At 45.6% G+C, this 14,091-nt stretch overlaps 1 protein-coding gene and 1 long non-coding RNA gene across 26 annotated transcripts in view; one reads left to right on the forward strand and one right to left on the reverse strand.

Annotated features, from left to right (window-relative positions):
* The window catches only part of LOC128106537 (uncharacterized), a 221,710-nt gene extending 212,073 nt beyond the window's left edge, over positions 1–9,637 (reverse strand). For 16 of the 23 annotated variants that reach the window (XR_008216807.1, XR_008216804.1, XR_008216803.1 and 13 more), the window contains exon 1: positions 9,508–9,635. This is a non-coding gene — a long non-coding RNA (uncharacterized LOC128106537). Of the gene's footprint in view, positions 1–7,036; positions 7,261–7,294; positions 7,655–7,698; positions 8,152–8,189; positions 9,471–9,507 lie in introns of those variants that run through there. The other 7 variants (XR_008216789.1, XR_008216788.1, XR_008216794.1 and 4 more) reach the window with 6 other exon arrangements.
* Positions 9,638–9,786: 149 nt separating this feature from the next.
* The window catches only part of Pcdh10 (protocadherin 10), a 62,905-nt gene continuing 58,600 nt past the window's right edge, over positions 9,787–14,091 (forward strand). For 2 of the 3 annotated variants that reach the window (XM_052732094.1, XM_052732095.1), the window contains exon 1: positions 9,787–13,237. In XM_052732094.1, the coding sequence (XP_052588054.1) occupies positions 10,607–13,237 (2,631 nt within the window). In that variant the 5' untranslated portion in view covers positions 9,787–10,606. The remainder of the gene's footprint in view (positions 13,238–14,091) is intronic. The other variant, XM_052732096.1, reaches the window with a different exon arrangement.

Here is a 14,091-nt window from a genome sequence, read left to right on the forward strand (position 1 = left end):
TGACCTGGGTTCAATTCCCAGCACCTACCTAGTGGCTCAGAACTGTCTGTAACCTTCCAGAGGGAACAACACCCTCATACAGAAATACATGCAGAGAAAACACCAATGCACATGAAATTAAAAAGAAATCAAGCTTTATAATATCTAAATGATCAACTATATTGCTCTGATGGTCACGAAATATAGATGCTGTCAGTGTTCATCATACCAATAGGACTGTATTGTGTGTGTGTGTGCGCGTGCGTGCGTGCGTGCGTGCGTGTGTGTGTGTGTGTGTGTGTGTGTGTGTGTGTGTGTGTGTGTACGTGCACTCATGCCCTTTCAAACTGAAAATGTTTCCTTTCAGGAACATAAAGAATACGGAAGCTCAAAGGAAGCCTATGCACTTCTGCACAATATTTGCAGTTCCAAACATTGCTTTGAGTAGACTACGCCAATTAAAGTTTCTTTTTAAGTTAACCCAGTCCCATGTTTAAAAATTATAATACAATCATCTGTAACTCCATTTTCAGGGGATCCAACACCCTCTTCTGGCCTCCATGGGCACTGCATGCATGTAGTGAAGAGACATACAATTAAAATAAACCTTTTAACAAGACAGAGATGACTTGTTTTTTTTAACATACTTGAAAGCTGTTTTTTTTTAAGCTTAGATGAGGTTTATTTGAAACCACTAATTTATAAAACCCCTTACCAAATATGCATTATTAGAAAAAGCACAGCTTGTAGAATTGAGTATAATATCCAAAACTATCTTTTAATATGAAGAATTGTAGATGTTAAAAGGTTAAGTATCCAGTAATTTAGTAAATCTGTATCCAGGTGAATGCTACTTGGTGTCTGTAGCTATCAACAATTCTCTCTCTCTCTCTCTCTCTCTCTCTCTCTCTCTCTCTCTCTCTCTCTCTCTCTCTCTCTCTCTCTCTCTCTTTCTCTCTCTTTCTCTCTCTCCCTTCCCCTCTCTCTCATACTGTCCAGTTTCGATGCTTCTCTGCATAGTATGACAGAAAAGGGAAACAATGTATTTTTGGAAAATCAGCAATTGTCACTTTGCTACTAAATTAGCAACAGTAGCCAAATACCACAGATAAACCCATGACCACGAAGTAATCTCAGATTTTGTCAGAATCTTAAAACGGAATGTTAGTTTTTAATCCACAGTGCACCAAAAGCAATAATCAGTGTGTTCTGAACAAGAATCTTACCTATCACCCTTGACATTATATTTGGTCAGATGGGAGTTTGGTTTGGGGAAGGGATAAACCCAAAGAGGCCCAATTGAGAATGACTGATATCAGAGAGGTAAGGAACTGGGTCCAAAGTCAGGATATTGCCTCATGTGAAGGACTAGCTCATTAGTGATCTCTCCAGAAAAGCTTGCTGCTATTTCTACCTCGACTTCCTAGGGTGCAAGTGGCATCAGCCTGATTCCGTTTGTTTGTTTACACCGTTGTGTGTTACTGCTTCCTTTTAAAACACAACCGAGGCTCTTCTCAAGAAATACCTCGTTGATTTATTGTGTTCAATCTTTCTTTACATACAGTGTTGATAGTCATTAGTTTTTATTTTTTCTTATTATTAATATTCCCCAACTCGGCCGGGCGGTGGTGGCACAGGCCTTTAATCCCAGCACTCGGGAGGCAGAGGCAGGTGGATCTTTGTGAGTTCGAGGCCAGCCTGGTCTAGAGAGCGAGATCCAGGAAAGGCGCAAAGCTACACAGAGAAACCCTGCTTCAGTGCATATTTTGAGTCTTTGTTTCTCTGGTTGTATGGTGCAGTTAAATGGAATGCTAATATGTTCAGTAGCATCCAGAAAATGGTAAGGCAATGCCAAAAAAGAAAGCCAAAGGCATCGGCATTTTGAAGCAGAGAAATAGGCCTCCTTTTGAACTTGGATTTTATCAGATTCTTTTTTTGACCAATTTGTTTTTAATTTTGACAATTTTAAGTACTGGTCAGCAAAGGAATTAGAAAAAATAAATGAATATTAAACAGCATTATAGTACTGTAATACTAAAATGTCAACAAATATTAGTAAAATAAAATATTTTATTTCAATAATTAACTGTTTCCCTTTCAAAACAAATATTTTAATGCATATTCTATCAGCTTCATTGTCTAAGTTTAAACTTAAGGAGAATTTTATTTTTTCCAGAGGAAAGCAATATAAATATAAAACACAGCAATATGATGTTGGAAAAAGCTTCTAATTGATTTTCATGGTTTGAAGCTTATATTTAATTAGCATAGACTTCTTCATCCCTTTGCATGCAGTTTTCAAAATCATATTATAATTTCCTGTGAAATGTGCACAATGTAAAACAGTTTTTGTGCCTTTTTAGTGAATAGTTTCTGTTAGATAGAGAAATAAAACCTTGGAAAAATCAATGACAATTTTTCACAGTAAATATCAGTAAGTGGGCTACTCAATTTAAAACATGTGTTATTTTGTGCTAATAACATGTATTGGGTCTCTTCTGTGGGCCTTTACAAGTACTTTACAGGAGTCATTTCAGATTAAACCTCACATCAAGGTTAATATAGCATCACATTTTCATAGGAATTTGGAAGGAAAGATATTTTGAAAGGACTTCAAAGGAGTTAAGTAGTTTGATAAAATGCAAGCATTTGAAGAAGCAAGGGACTGTGCCTAGCTTGTTTCAATTCCTGAGGCTCGGGTCTTTGTAATGTGCCACATCATCTCCTGCCACAGTTGAGAGGTCATCAGAACTGAGAAGATGCATTACTGAGTCAAGAACCCCCATTGTTTATGGTCTGAATTACTAAATATAATTCTAAAGGAAACATGGTACTTTACTCTTGTTAGTTCATACAAAGGAAATGACTAGAAATGCCACATATTGTGACTGTATTGTTAAAACTGTCTCCCTTTGATTGCTTCTTTTTTCCAAATTTGAGGTTGCTTCATTTTATTTTCCTGCAAAATTTTGAAATTTTCAAATAAACAATTTTCAAATTTTTCAGAGTAAAAAAATTTCAAAGCACAATTGAGGAAATTACTGTAAAATAAAGCATGAATGTTTCTTAACAAAATGCATTTTCATTTTTAAGTTAAAGACTAGTTCACAAATGTATTCAAAATTAACAATAGTATTTGCACTGTTTAAAACTTGTGAATCTCTTGAGTTCCTTTTGTTTTAACCTCTGGTGAACTGAGAGAACAAAAAATGCTTCCAAGGTCATTGGTCAACTTGGTAATTTCTAATAACAGATGTGCCAGAGATGGCTTCCTTTTGAACATATTTGCTTTAGCAATTCCATGCTTCTTCATTAAAATCTATGATTTCCATGGCAGATATAACTCACAAAAAGAAGGTGACTGCTTATAATCCCTTTCTCTTTAAGAAAATATGTTCAAGTTTGAGTCAGTGATAAAATTTAAAAGAAAAGACAAAACAGAAAAACCTCCTTGAATTCCTCATGAGTAAATTCAGTGATGTACTAACTGTTTTGACTTGAGTGGGATTAGAACTGACATCGGTTCAAGACATGAATGTTTGCATAACTAAATCCAATCACTTCTTTTTATTTTCTCCATTAAGTTCACCCCCACAGACGGGCTTTGGAAATATCATGGCACTTGCCTTTGATCCCAGCACTCAGAAGGCTGGAAGAGTTTGAGTGTAGCCTCCTCTACTTAATGAGTTCCAGGCCAGTCAGGGCAACAAAGTGAGATCATGCCTCAAATATCAATAAATTTCCAATATCATGTGATAGTAAAATGAGCCTGAACATGAATATTGGAAGACTTGGACTTGAATGGTAGTCTCATGAGTTGCTTAACATATGATCTAGAGCCTTGTCTAAAAGATGGGGATGCATATAGCTCCAGAGTCTGGGGAGCAAATATCAGAACACAAAACTTTGCATGTGGTTTAAAACCATTAGTTACGCTCATCTAAATACATACAAAACTGCAGTGGAATAAAGCATTGCAGAATACACTACATTACTAACCCATTTAGAAAGGACAGTACAGAAAACAAGTCTCCTGGTATTATGAGTTTTACTAACAAGTCAGTGAAACAGAGTGATACTTTTTATTGAAGTAATCATTTTACTGCGTGCCGTAAATTTATTGTTGTAATTATAATTATTAATACAATTCTAAAGCCACTTTGGATATTATTTCCATGGTGCCTGTCTCTAAGATTATTTTCAAGTGATTAAGGACAGAGTTATATGACTTGTAACCTCAATCACAATTCGAGTCATCTCATTCTCTATTGATAAGACCAAGGGGCTTCCCCTAAGAAAACAATTTATACTTCCTTAGCAAAAGCTAGGACTCGGTTAGCGTTCTATCTGTGTCAAATAAGAAGTCATGCCACTAGGGAGGAGAGAGAGGGAGCCTCTTTCTGAATTTCTCTCTTGCTCATATAAACTTAATCAAGACTTGCAATTAATTTTTGAAATTGTTCTGTATCGACCCTAGTGTTTGAAGCTTCATTTTCTGCCTCTGGGTCCCATCAGTAAAATCCACACATCTCCCTGTTAGTGGAGCAGCTGGCTTTTAAAATCTGATGTCTTGTAGCTCTTATTTACAATCCTAATCACATCATTGATTTCAGTAATCTTTTAGTAAGAGTGGTTATTAATGTTGTCAAAGGCAGAAACTGGGATTCAGTGGGGATTTTTTTTAGTTTCTTTTTCTTTCTTCTTTTTCTTCTTCTTCCTTCTTTAATGATACTAGATAATTAAGATGAAGCTTAGTAATATGACTTTTGAGGCCTCTGGGTGATTAGCGGTTCCCTTTGGTTAAGTATGCGACCCAGCAGAGGTTACTTCACTGACAATGGTATATACCACCAAGAAAGACCCACTCTAAATTACAAACAGTTAAATGAAAATGCTGCAAGTAATCCTCATCACAACTGAGATGTAACTAAATACTTTCATTTTCAAGCTCAAAATACTAGTACCATATAAAAGTTTGTCTGATTCCTAGGGTAATTTGAAGCACCTCATGAAAAGTGTTTTGTTCACAAAGAGGCCCTGACACACACACACACACACACACACACACACACACAAATACTAAGCTGAATGACCATTTCATTAGCTCACATGAATTTCAAAACACTAAATAAATTTCTTTTAGTATAAAAAAGATAGGATTAAAAAAATATGGAGAGGTCAAGAGACATTTAGAAATCAGACTTTTCAATACCCAGTACAATGAGAGAAAGGGGTGAGGTGAGGAAATAAATTCTGATTTTTCAGAAATGGGGTCATGCGGCAATGAAAAACTGCCATTCTAAGTCAGAGCTGTTGCTTTGCCTTTTGAAAGATGGCAGGACAGCATAAATGTTCAAAAGGCTGTTCACTTCCTCTGAAAACAATGTGTAAGGATCTGGAAAATTGTTGGTTTGGTGTTCACTACTCCCCCATTCCAAATCCAAAAGAAATTATACACCTCTATGTATTTGGCATCACTATCAAAATCCATTGCCTAATTTAAAAATATCCCTGATCAATTTCCTTTATAGTAAAGAAGGTATAGTATCTGAACTGAAAAGATATTATTAGAAAATGATATCTAGAGCATTAGGATGTATAATTCATGTTGCTTTCATTTGCTCAGACCATTGTAGAAATCCATAAATCATTTTCTTGCTCATGTATTGCTTAAGTGCAATTTGTCATTTTGCATTAGAGGCCTGCATCAGCCCATCCATTGCTTTTAATTCACTGTTTAGCATTTAACAAAATACTGGCCCTGTTGGATGAATGGAAAGATGCTGCAATGTGAAACCACACCAGTGCTTACCAGGTTAAACAGATGTGCATTTGAGTATCAAGACAGTAGAACGTAGTGGAATATCTAGCATTCCCCGTTCCCAAGAATAAGGACCAACTGATTTGTTCTCTGTTGGGTTCAAAGCCTCATGGCTGCTAGTCACTAAAACACCTCTAGTAGCATAAAATACCAATCATTTCCAAAACTCTAATCCACATCCACCCTTTACTACAAGTGAATGGAACTATCCTTTTGTCTGTGAGCTTAGCCCTGAAGACTTGCCTGCCTTCCCTTAAGTTGTGTAAAGCTACTGCATAACAACCTCTTTCTTAGTTAGCACTAAAACGCGCAGCTACACCAGATCCTTGGCATTTATACTGTGGGTTGAACTTCTTAGGAGTGGCACATGCAAGGAACCATCCAGCTCAATCCTGGTGCTACCTAACATTTTAAAACCACCCTTATTGGTGCATTTAAAACCATTCCTTCCAATTCTTACAAAATGACAAAACCTCAGATTTTTCTCTCAAAGTTCTGAGCACAGCACAATGAAAAGAGGATTTTAAAACAGATTGCTTTGGAGTCATATCAAATCACAGCAAACACTCATTTATCTGAAAGCTAGTTAACAAACCTGCCTCTCTTGCCCTCTCCAGCAAGAGGCAGTAGACAAGAAAGCAACCCTATTGTTTAGTTACAATGCTCTTGGAGATCCTTGGTGCTCTCTTATTTCTGCCCTGTGTGTGTGTGTGTGTGTGTGTGTGTGTGTGTGTGTGTGTGTGTGTGTTACCACATTCACATATAAACTAAGATTTTCATGAAACATTATTTTTATAATCTATTTTCAAATGATTATTAACCACCCCCATCCATACATGTAGTTTTTTTTGTGGCACAGACAGCTGGCACGCCTTGGGTACAGAGGCCAGGGGAGGAAGATTGCAAGATTGCATGCACATGCTTGCTTCTCCCACAGCACATCAGTAAAGCAGAGTCCAGGGACAAAGTACACATACTGCTCTGTACTCCAAAGAAGCCACCCCCTCCCCCAGACTGCTGTGTCGATAATTGTGCTTCACTAGATACTGGGACAAAGTAGGGTAGGGAAAACAAATCCTGAAAGGTAGAGGGGGAAGGTATCTGCTTCGTTAGTACTAAGACAGAAACATACATGTTAGGCTCAAAAGACATTTTTGAAAGGAAATTTTTAAGTACCATTTTCGAGTTCAGGATCGCAAGACTGGTTTCTTTCAAAGACCTTACTATAATGCCCACCTGCAAATGTTGGATGCGAACACACTGCTCTTGCAGTCTCCTTGCATAGAGTTTTCTCAGGGAAAGCAGAGACCCTGGATCGTTTTTATTTGGCTACGAAGACTCTGTTGTCACCCCTATGGTGCAGAGGCTGGCTCCTCAGAGACTAAAAGTCAGCGGGGCCAGACCTGTGGAGGAGTCTGGCTTTGAGTTGCTGGCCAGGACTCCAGCCTCTGTGACCTGCAAAATCCAGCAGAGCCCCCAACAGGCAAGTCTTACCGAAGGCGAAGGCGGGCTCCAGGACAAAATTATCTCGCTTGCCTTATGCTACTTTCGCCGCTAGGAGACGCCTGTAACCCACGTTTCTGGAGAAGGTCCCCATTCAAACACAGCTGCCACCAAAAGGAAAAAAAAAAAAGCAGCTCAAGTGTTACAGTGGATGCACTGATTATTTACAGGGAAATCTGGCCATCTCTCCACGTTCTCATCTCCACCTCGGAAAGCTCGCTGGCTTTGTACAAACGCCCTAAGTCAGCTCAAACTTCAAGCTCCTTTCCGAGACGCAAACCCGCTCCCCCAACACATTGCTTCTGCACTGTCATTCCGCGGCACGACTCTCACACGTAAACATGCACACACACACAAGTGTTCCGTTAGTACAAATAAACACATTAAAACATTACCGTCGTGTTTTAATTTTTTTAAACAGGGCTCTAGGTTCCTGATGAGTCAGCTTGAGAGCTAGAAAAAAAATTCATTTTAAAGCTATAGATCTGAAGGAAGGAGGAGGGGCGGGAAGCACAGATGGCCACAGTGTATTAATATTCGGATACACTACGAGCCCCTTTTCATTGATCCACAGGTCCTTTTTTCTGCTCTGCCGTTCCATTCTCCGCCGCAGACGTGACGCTAAAATCATTTTAAACTGCAGCGGTTTGAGCTTGGGTTTGGCGAATGGTCAATTCACTGCAGCTGCAAAAGGCTTAGCCATGTTTGCTGGCTCCTTTTCCAGCTACCCGCTTAAAGGTAGAACCCATCTCTCAGCAAGAGCCCTAGGGCTAGGGGAACAGGCTGTTAGACACGGACTCTCCGGACTGCTCCGAGCATGCCTCCGTGTCAATCACGCGTGGCGACGCGCATTCCTATTTCCTTGCTCAAAGGCAATGTAACATACCTTAGGGGGTGGACAAGGAACCTTCCCTCAGGTTCCAGTGGCGTTACTCTTGGGTCATTCATTACCAGGAAGCCTCTAGGGTTTCATTTTAGTCTTTGACTTAAGGGGCTGGACCGGAAAACAAACAACCTATTCCTTGTGACAGCACATTGATTAGTATTAAAACATATACTTCGATATTTATCCTTGGAGAATAGGCATTAAATGCACTCTCCAGCACCCGAGAGTTGGTTTGCGCCGCCTTGAAACTTCAGGAGACCTGGGTGAGTGGATGCACCTCGGGAGTGGGCACCCGCGGCTAGTCAAGCGCGTCGCTCAGAATCCTGGGGCTGCTCCCCAGGGACTCGCACCGAGCTGAGCGCCAGGCCACGGAGAACCAGGGCCAGCACCAGGAATGTGCAAACGTGTCTGTGGATTCCCGCAGCGGTGCACACTCTATTCCCCTGTGCGTGTGCACCGCTGCACGGCTCACCGCCCCTCCCGCCCTCGCGGCCACCCCGCGGTCATTCTCCAGAGAGCTGTCCCCAGGCTGGGCACGGACCCTCCGCACCCTCTCTAGTATGGAGGCGGGGATGGATCGCCAAGTGTAAAAGAAAAATTAAAAATTGAAATAGAAACCAGGCAAATAAAATAAAAGCCCGCGCTCCCCACCGCTGCCTGGCGCGAGGCCAGGCAAGGCGCAGGGATATTGCAAGCGCCTCGCAGCAATGGGTGGTGCTGGCACCGGTGCCCTAGAGTAGGGTTTGACGATGGCGGGCTCCAGTGCGAAAGCTACAAAGAAGCCCCCCAGTCCTCCACTAGGGTACTCATAGCTCGAAGCCATGCCCCCAGACGAGTTAATCTACTAGATAAGCATTTTGTGGGTAGACATTAGGTGGGTAGATGTTCAACCATCTACCCGTCTATAGGAGCTGTCACCCCACGTCCCTCAGTCTGAATCCCTCCGCTTTACGGGGGGGGGGGGGATTCACCTCCACACTTCCATTTCAGCCTCTTCTAGCCTCCCCACACATCCCCTCCGGACCCTCCTGCTCTGATTGACACATGCCATTTTATGTCCGCATTTAAATTGTCCGCGCGCATCTCAGCCAGAGTCCCTTCATTAGGCAACCCCGGCTGACTACGGCCCCAGGGCAACTTTCCCCCGTTCTTGGTGATTTCTTTCCACGATCAGCAGCAGGGAAAACACCTTAAAGGAAAAAGAATGTTAGCGTCACTGGAAACCCCGCTCCTTGGAGAGGCTACCGCAGCTGTTGCTATTATGTTTTCGTATTTGCTGATGCAAACAGGGGAACCTCTCTTATTCCCTGCCCATTACCTGCGGCTGGGGACTGGGAACTTTCCGCGGCAGAGTCCCCTTGCAAGCGCCTCGGGACCTGCGGGCTGTTCTCGCTCTCACACTCACACTCACTCAGGCAGCCAAGGCGAGAGTTCTGCCCCGCCCCTCCCGGCTGCCTCGTGACGTGAATACTTGACGGACACTTCTGCCAATGAGCGGTCGCTCGGTGGGTGGTGCTCCTCGGCGATTGGTTGGCAGAATGAGGGCGCTGCGCAAAAACAGAGAAGCCGAGCGCTCGGAGCTCAGAAACTGCCAGCCGAGATCACAGGCTCTGGGGCTGAAGCAGGAGGCAGGATGGACTGAAAGGAAAAGAGGCAGGTTAGAGGGGAGAGGCTTGGGAAGGAAACAACAGAAAAGAAACCGCTCGCTGTGTTTACAGCAAAGCAAGGGACGGTTGGGTTGAGGACACAGACAAGACTGTGAAAGCCAAGAAATGCAAATAGAGCCAAAGAGGGGAGAAAATGTCAAGAGGAACGTCCACCCGGAGAAATGAAGAGAATGAAAGTTTTATGCTGCAGAACGGCCCCGTGTTTTTCCGGCACCAAATTCTCTCGCTGTCTCTGAGCCCGCTCGCGTTTGCAAGCCATTGACATCAAGAGGCATGTTCAGCGGTGCCGGCAGCATCTCTTCTTCCTTCTCTTCCTCTTCATCGTCCTCCTCCTCCTCTTCTTCCTCCTCCACGTTCTCCTCCTATCAGGAAGAAGACAAACCTAGGACAGTCTTGAAATATCGAAATTTCCTCCTTGGGATTTGCCAGCGCCGCGTTGCGCCAAGACTGTCGGAATAAAGGAGGCTGACTATTGTATTATCGTTATTTTATTAATTGGTCAGTGGGAAGATTACATCTGAGCAGAGGGGACATCTGTCACCCTTTCTGCGTTAAGATTGAAAAATGAGGCTCGATTTGGGGAAGCTCTAAAATGAAGTAAAAGGAATAAAAATTTTAAGACAGCCACAGAAGCCCCCAACGTAGCACACTATTTTATTTATATTTTTGAGATTATTATTTCTTTTGGTGGTGGGGGAGGTAATCGGGTGGCTAACTGGCTACGGGGGAGCGGCTTCCTTTCCTTTGGAGATGATTGTGCTGTTATTCTTTGCCTTGCTCTGGATGGTGGACGGAGTCTTTTCCCAGCTTCATTATACAGTGCAGGAGGAGCAGGAACATGGCACTTTCGTGGGGAATATCGCGGAAGATCTGGGCTTGGACATTACAAAACTTTCAGCTCGCAGGTTTCAGACTGTGGCCAACTCACGGACCCCTTACTTGGACCTCAATCTGGAGACCGGGGTTCTGTATGTAAACGAAAAGATCGACCGCGAGCAGATCTGCAAGCAGAGCCCCTCTTGTGTCCTGCACCTAGAGGTCTTCCTGGAGAATCCGCTGGAGCTGTTCCGAGTGGAGATCGAAGTGCTGGACATCAATGACAACCCTCCCTCCTTCCCGGAGCCGGACCTGACAGTGGAGATCTCAGAGAGCGCCACGCCAGGCACCCGCTTTCCCTTGGAGAGCGCCTTCGACCCAGACGTGGGGACCAACTCATTGCGAGACTATGAGATAACCCCGAATAGCTACTTCTCTCTAGACGTGCAGACCCAAGGAGATGGCAACCGATTCGCCGAGCTGGTGCTGGAGAAGCCACTGGACCGAGAACAGCAAGCGGTGCACCGCTACGTGCTGACCGCGGTGGACGGGGGAGGAGGGGGAGGAGGAGGGGAAGGAGGGGGAGGCGGTGGGGGAGCCGGCCTGCCCCCCCAGCAGCAGCGCACTGGCACGGCCTTGCTCACCATCCGAGTACTCGACTCCAACGACAATGTGCCGGCGTTCGACCAACCCGTCTACACTGTGTCCCTACCAGAGAATTCACCCCCTGGCACCCTAGTGATCCAGCTCAATGCCACCGACCCTGATGAAGGCCAGAACGGCGAGGTCGTGTACTCATTTAGCAGTCACATTTCGCCCAGGGCTCGAGAGCTCTTTGGACTGTCGCCTCGCACCGGCCGGCTGGAGGTGAGCGGCGAGCTGGACTATGAAGAGAGCCCAGTGTACCAGGTCTATGTCCAAGCCAAGGATTTGGGTCCCAATGCTGTGCCTGCACACTGCAAGGTGCTAGTGAGAGTCCTGGATGCCAACGACAACGCACCAGAGATCAGCTTCAGCACCGTGAAAGAGGCAGTGAGCGAGGGTGCGGCCCCTGGCACCGTGGTGGCTCTGTTCAGCGTGACCGATCGAGACTCAGAGGAGAATGGGCAGGTGCAGTGCGAGCTGCTGGGAGACGTGCCGTTCCGCCTCAAGTCTTCTTTCAAGAATTACTACACTATCGTGACCGAAGCCCCTTTGGACCGAGAGGCTGGGGACTCCTATACCCTGACAGTGGTGGCCCGCGACCGGGGCGAACCTGCACTCTCCACCAGTAAGTCGATCCAGGTTCAAGTGTCAGATGTGAACGACAATGCGCCGCGCTTCAGCCAGCCGGTCTACGACGTGTATGTGACAGAAAACAACGTGCCGGGAGCCTACATTTACGCGGTGAGCGCCACGGACCGCGACGAAGGGGCCAATGCCAAATTAACCTACTCTATCCTCGAGTGCCAGATCCAGGGCATGAGCGTCTTCACCTACGTGTCCATCAACTCAGACAACGGCTACTTGTACGCCCTGAGATCCTTCGACTATGAGCAGATCAAGGACTTCAGCTTTCAAGTGGAAGCCCGGGACGCCGGCAGCCCCCAGGCGCTGGCAGGCAACGCCACGGTCAACATTCTGATTGTAGATCAGAATGACAACGCCCCCGCCATCGTGGCGCCCCTGCCGGGGCGCAACGGGACTCCAGCCCGCGAGGTGCTGCCGCGCTCTGCAGAGCCGGGCTACCTGCTTACTCGCGTGGCCGCAGTGGACGCAGACGACGGCGAGAACGCCAGGCTCACCTACAGCATCGTGCGGGGCAACGAAATGAACCTATTCCGCCTCGACTGGCGCACCGGAGAGCTCCGCACTGCGCGCCGGGTCCCAGCCAAGCGCGACCCCCAGCGGCCTTACGAGCTGGTGATCGAGGTGCGCGACCACGGGCAGCCACCCCTGTCCTCCACAGCCACCCTGGTTGTTCAGCTGGTGGATGGAGCCGTGGAGCCCCAGGGCGGGGGCGGGGGAGGAGGCGGAGGGCCAGGGGAGCACCAGCGCCCCAGCCGCTCCGGCAGCGGGGAAACTTCACTGGACCTCACACTCATCCTCATCATCGCGCTGGGCTCAGTGTCCTTCATCTTTCTGCTGGCCATGATCGTGTTGGCCGTGCGCTGTCAAAAGGAGAAAAAACTCAACATCTATACTTGTCTAGCGAGCGATTGCTGCCTCTGCTGCTGCTGCTGTGGCAGCGGGGGCTCCACCTGCTGCGGCCGCCAAGCCCGGGCGCGCAAGAAGAAACTCAGCAAGTCAGATATCATGTTGGTGCAGAGCGCCAACGTCCCTAGCAACCCAGCCCAGGTGCCGGTGGAAGAGTCCGGGAGCTTTGGCTCCCATCATCACAACCAGAACTATTGCTATCAGGTTTGCCTCACTCCGGAGTCGGCCAAGACCGACCTGATGTTCCTGAAGCCCTGCAGCCCTTCCCGGAGTACAGACGCTGAGCACAATCCCTGCGGAGCCATCGTCACCGGGTACAGCGACCAGCAACCAGACATCATTTCCAACGGAAGCATTTTGTCCAACGAGGTAAGGCTGAAGCGAAAGAACCACCATCTCTCATCTCCTCCATCAGAAAGCCTCCTCTAGCCCGGCCCTGTATCTCTTCCCGCGCACTGTGTATTTTTAGGGTGTTAGCTGGTTTGTATGGCTGTGGGAAGGCGAGGGTATGGGGTCACCTTTTCTCACCTCGTGAAGTGTAACCTAACTTCCGTGTTGTTCCTGACTACGCTCCACCCCTTTTGCTTTTATTTTCACCCCCCCCCCCGCCCCCGCGCGCTTTGCTTCTTTGACACCTTGGAGCTTCCTCCCCCTCTCCCATATTTAAAGTCCTGCCTTCTTTGCAACCTGGGGGCCAGAAGAGAAAAAGCTTGAAGAGAGAAGGAGGGGTGGGGGAGGGGCTTCCTATCACGGACAAGGGTCTTTTTCTCTTTGCATCTGTCCCAGGCTTTAATAAAGTTGGTTCAATTTTGGTTTGTTTATCACTGCTTTCAGTCGCGTGTACAAGTGAGCTATAGATTGTTTAACACTATATGATTGCCTAAATTGGATTGCATGTTTTAGTGACCAGTTCCTTCTCTGAAAAAAAAAAAAGTCTTCAATTCTGTTCTGGACAGCTTTACACAGCTCTTGAAGCCGAATGCCCACACAGTGTGAATTTGAATGAAGTCCCTTTGGCACTGAACCCTGTAAGAGTAAACCAACTGAAAGCTTGAACAAGTCTCTTAAATATATCGTTTCAGTACTATTTACCTTCTTGCCTTTTTTTTTTTTTTTTTTTTTTTTTGAGGAATCGCCCACTGTTGGCTTTCTTCATCAAAGAATTTGGCTTGTCAATTCTAATTTCCTTTTAAAAGGCAGAGACATAGTGGAAAAGTTGGAGG

The sequence above is a fragment of the Peromyscus californicus genome, unplaced genomic scaffold (genome assembly GCF_007827085.1).
Source record: "Peromyscus californicus insignis strain IS unplaced genomic scaffold, ASM782708v3 Scaffold_9__1_contigs__length_137607984, whole genome shotgun sequence".
NCBI classification, from domain to species: Eukaryota; Metazoa; Chordata; class Mammalia; order Rodentia; family Cricetidae; genus Peromyscus; species Peromyscus californicus.